Source organism: Dipodomys ordii, unplaced genomic scaffold, assembly GCF_000151885.1.
Source record: "Dipodomys ordii isolate 6190 unplaced genomic scaffold, Dord_2.0 Scaffold7, whole genome shotgun sequence".
NCBI lineage: Eukaryota > Metazoa > Chordata > Mammalia > Rodentia > Heteromyidae > Dipodomys > Dipodomys ordii.
In genome coordinates this window covers 21426755-21431732 of record NW_012267223.1, presented here as the reverse complement: position 1 = coordinate 21431732, position 4978 = coordinate 21426755, and the positions used below count along the sequence as shown (strand labels likewise).

At 43.6% G+C, this 4978-nt stretch overlaps 1 protein-coding gene across 1 annotated transcript in view; it reads right to left on the bottom strand.

Moving 5' to 3' along the window:
- Cdc6 (cell division cycle 6) overlaps positions 1–4978 on the bottom strand; it is a 30732-nt gene that overhangs the window by 9344 nt on the left and 16410 nt on the right. The window contains exons 3-7 of the mRNA XM_013037157.1: positions 4330–4611; positions 4003–4202; positions 3085–3260; positions 2431–2537; positions 986–1141 (exon numbers count right to left, since the gene is read on the bottom strand). Of these exons, the coding sequence (XP_012892611.1) occupies positions 986–1141; positions 2431–2537; positions 3085–3260; positions 4003–4202; positions 4330–4611 (921 nt within the window). The remainder of the gene's footprint in view (positions 1–985; positions 1142–2430; positions 2538–3084; positions 3261–4002; positions 4203–4329; positions 4612–4978) is intronic.

The window sequence follows — 4978 nt, the reverse complement described above, 5'->3', positions numbered from 1 at the left end:
TTTTTTTCTTTTTGCTTATGTGGTGCTGAGGAATCGAACCCAGGGCCTCTGGCATGCAAGGCATGCGCTCTACCACTGAGCCACCTTCCCAGCCCAACTATAAGATTCTTAATTTAAATTGACTTTTCAAAAGAGGAACTTCCTTTCTTCACAGGCCTTTTTTTTTTTAATTAAGGCCATTGAGTAAGCATTTGAGTGATTCCTCTACTTCTTACTTCAATTTCAACACTGAGGGATTCAGTAAGTGGAACCATGTGAGGAAATTCAAATAATGTTTCCCTCACTATGGTCCACAGGACTCCTTGCATCATTAAGAAAAGCAATCAAGCCAGGCGCTGGTGGCTCATGTCTGTAATCCTAGCTACTTAGAAGGCTGAGATCTGATGACTGCAGTCCATAGTGAGCAGGAAATTTCTTCAGATTCTTTTTTTTTTGTCAGTTATCGAGCTTGAACTCAGGACCTGGGCGCTGTCCCTGAGCTTTTTTTGCTCAAGGCTAGTGCTCTACCACTTGAGCAATAGCACCACTTGTGGTTTACTGGAGATTAAATGGAGATAAAAGTCTCACAGATGGAAGTGGCGCTGTGGCTCAAGTGGTAAGGTGCTCGCCTTGAGCTGAAGAGCTGAGGGATAGTGCCCAAGCACAGAGTTCAAGTCCCATGACCAGCAAAAAAAAAAAAAGTCTCACAGACTTCCCTGCCCTGGATTGGTTTTGAACCTCCATCCTCAGATCTCAGCCTCCTGAGTAGCTAAGATTACAGGCGTGAACCACCAGCACCCAGCTTCTTGAGACTCTTATCTCCAATTTACCACCAAAAAACCACAAGTGCAGCTATTGTCCAAATGGTAATAGACCACCAGCTTTGAGCACAAAAGCTCAGGGACAGCATTCAGGCCTGAGTTCAAACCCCCTGAGTGGTACCAGAAAAAGAACAGAAAACAATCAAAACAAGATATTTTCAAATAATTATTTGTTCTAAAGGAACAGAATTTGGTACTCACTTGATTAAGTCGATCTTGCAAGATAGCAGCTATCTGATTCCTTGTATAAGGTGGGAAGTTCAACAGCTGTGGCTTACATTTTTCTCTAGCTTCAAGCCTTGGCAGAATTCTGTCAGTGAGATCCAGAGTATTAGCAATACCTGAGAAGATAAATACCAATCAGTCAAATCATCGTGCCAGGAAAATTAAGCCCTCTGAAAGATAAGCAATAGTATTTCCAGTTATAATCTAGCTTTCTAACTGTTACTTTCCACTTGCCTTCCATCCTATACCAATAGGTAAGATGTGTCTAGCCATTAAGCTGAGCATGGTAGTACATACCTGTAGTAAGAACACTAGAGGCTGGGCTGGGAATGTAGCTTAGTGGTAGAGTACTTATCTAGTATGCATGGAGCTCTGGGTTCAATTCTTTGATACTATAAAAACAGAAAAAGCCAGAAGTAGCCGTGTGGCTCAAGTGGTAGAGTGCAAGTCTTGAACAAAAGAAACTCAGGCCCAGGCCCTGGGTTCAAGCTCCATGACTGGCAAAAAAAAAAAAAAAAAAATTTAGGAAGCTGAGGCAGGACGATTGTAAATTCAAGGCCAGCCTCAGTTGCATGCATTTAAGAGACTTTGCATAAAAACTAGATAAAGGGGCTGGGGGTTTAGCCCAGCGGAAGGGCGCCTGCCCAGCGCACGCAGGGCCATGGGTTCAGTCCTCAGCCCTGGAAAAAAAAAAAAAACTAGATAAAGCCAGGCACTGGTGGCTCCCGCCTGTAATCCTAGCTACTCAGGAGGCTGAGATCTGAGGATCGAGGTTCAAAGCCAGCCCGGGCAGGAAAGATTGTGAGACTCCTATCTCCAATAAATCACCAGAAAACCAGAAGTGGTGCTTCGGCTTAAGTGGTAAAGGACTGGCCTAAGGCTGAAGAGCTGAGAGACAGTGCCCAGGCCTAGAGTTCAAGCCCCACAACTGACAAAAACAAACAAAAAAGCAAAACAAAAAAACTAAATAAAATTACATATAAATACATGCATAAAAGCATATATATGCATAGCTATACACATACATATATATGTATATACATGTATACCTACGAATACAGAGATACAAAACTGTAGGCTGGGTGCTCCTGCCAAGCTACTCAGATGAGATTTGAGAACTGAAATTGGAAATAGCCCGGGAAGCAAAATCCAAGAGATTCATCTCTAACCATCAAAAAGCTGGAAGCTGAGCTGTGGCTCAAGGGATAGTGCCAGGCTTGAGTGCAAAAGTGTAGGGACAGAGCCCAGGCCCTGAGTTCAAACAGTACAAGCATGCATGCAGCATGTGTATGCATGCATAAACGCATGCACACACACACACACACACTCACATACATGCACGCCAGGGTAGGATGAGGGGAAACACTACAGAACCACTATATGATATTTACAAATGAGCACTAACCAATTAGCACCAATCGAGAATGGCTTAGCCAGGGCCATTCAAACAGTGTGTATAAAACATCCTGCCCTTTGCTGTCCAGCTGATCCATTTCGTCCAACACCAACACACTACAGATTAAAAAAAAAAAAACAAAACCAGTTAATATCCATGGGCACCTTTCTAACCCTACAGTGTTTGATCCAGGCTGACTTCAGGTCATATTCCTACAGCTGAGATGTGAAGATCAGAATCTGTCCTATTTCTAGCCACTGTTAGAATGGCACTCGCTTCTCCTCTCCCATCAGAAACAAGTAATATCCTATTGTTTTCAAGCAGTTGGCTTCAAAACCACTTAAGATTTAAAACTTTTAAAATTTTAACTTTCTCTCATAGAGAAACTGAGAGTGTTCTTGGGCTGGGAAGGTAGCTCAGTGGTAGAGTGCTTGCCTTGCATGCATGAGGCCCTGGGTTCGATTCCTCAGCACCACATATGCAGAAAAAGCCGCAAGTGGCACTGTGGCTCAAGTGGTAGAGTGCTAGCCTTGAGCTGAGGGATAGTACCCAGGCCCAGACTTCAGGCCCCACAACCAGCAAAAAAAAAAACAGAGTGTTCTTTTTGTGAACAACAGACCTTGAGGATTTTTGCCAAGCAACATGAAGCAAAGAAATACTTACATCATGGGGCCTTTCTCAGAAGTCATATATTTTTCCAATTTCTTCACTATGTCCTTCCCAGCTGGCCTGGATACTTCTTCCTGATAAATCTCCTGAGCAATAGCTGGGAATACAGCCTGGGCATTCCTCAAGGACATGCAATTCAGCATGATAGTTTTAAATCCCTTCTCTTCCTTCTAGAAAAAAAAAATTTTTTTAAAAAGTGCTAACATAGGAGTTATTGTGGCTTCAGAAGATCTGATGAAACTTGAAATGTCTTCTAGACCTAACAGAATATAAGAGGAAGCTCTATTTTCACTTTGAAAGATTTAGACAATGAAATATTGACAAAATATTTTGACAAAAACTTCAATCTCCTGAACATCTACTCATTCTTAGTCTTTAATAACCAGTGTTACTGGGGCTGGGAAGGTGGCTCAGTGGTAGAGCGCATGCCTTGCATGCCAGAGGCCCTGGGTTCGATTCCTCAGCACCACATTAAGCAAAAAGAAAAAAAGCCGGAAGTGGCGCTGTGGCTCAAATGGTAGAACGCTAGCCTTGAGCTAAAGAGCTGAGGGACAGTGCCCAGGCCCAGAGTTCAGGCCCCATGACCGGACCCAAAAAATAAAATAACCAGTGTTACTGGGCACTGGTGGCTCATACCTATAATTCTAGCTAGTCAGGAGTCTGAGATCTGAGGATCACCATTCAAAGCCAGCTAGGAAGGTCTGTGTGACTCTTACCTCCAATTAACCAATGAGCAGAAAGTGAAGCTGTTGCTCAAGAGTGCTAGCCTGGCAAAATTTAAGGGACAGTGCCCAGATCCTGAGTTCAAGCCCCAGGACCTTCCCCATAAAAAAAAAAAAAATACCACCACCACCACCAACAACAAAAAGTGTCCTTCTACAAAGAGCATTGTCATTCAGATTCTCAATGCACCTTGAAGTCTTGAAGAATTCGGCTTAAGCAGGCAGTTTTTCCAGTTCCAGGAGCACCAGAAAGGTAAAGACTTCCAGCTTTTTTTCCACAGATGTGTTCCCTCAGGAAATGCCTGATGACATCCATCTCCTTCTCTCTGGCAGGCAGCCGATCCGGGACAGCTGTATTTAGGACAAGCTTTGCTTGCTGATAGCAAGTGCCTGTGCCAGACATAAAAGGACAATTAGATACAACAGAAGGTGACTGGAAAAACCCAGTGGGCTTCATTCCGAGTCATCAGCTTTGCATCACGATGGCTGAGCCCACAGCTGCCATGCAAGAACGCACCTTCTTGCTTGAACAGTCTCACACATACAGATTCTTTCTCGAGTGGACATTTCTGTTCAGAATTTGTTGTGATTGTTTGATCTTTTTGAGCTGAGGAAAGTATCTTGTTTTGGTGAACTCTGGCTTTTTCTGTTTTGCCAGGAGACTTAACTGGCAGCTGATCATCAAATATCAATCTTCGTCCTTTAGGGTTAAGTGAGTGCGGAGGACCATTCTCTTTCTTGCCTTGCTTTGGTGGAGAACAGGAAGGTAGATGAGGAGTGTTGCATAGATTGTCATCACCTGAAACATTTAAAATGACAATAAAATGACTTGCAGATATCTCTGCCTTATTAAGAGGTCTATTTCTCTTTTTCACAAGTGCAGGGACTTGAAATCAGGGCCTTGGTGATATCCCTTAGTTTTTTTGCTTAAGGGCAATGCAGTACCACTTAAGCCACAGCTCCACTTCCAGTTTTTTGCTGTTTAATTGGAGATAAGAAGAATCTCACAGACTTTCCTGTCTGGGCTGGCTTTGAACTGTAATGCTCAAATGTCAGCTTTCTGTTTGTTTGTTTTTTTTGGGTCCGGTCGTGGGGCCTGAACTCTGGGCCTGGGCGCTGTCCCTCAGCTCTTCAGCTCAAGGCTAGTGCTCTACCACTTGAGCCAC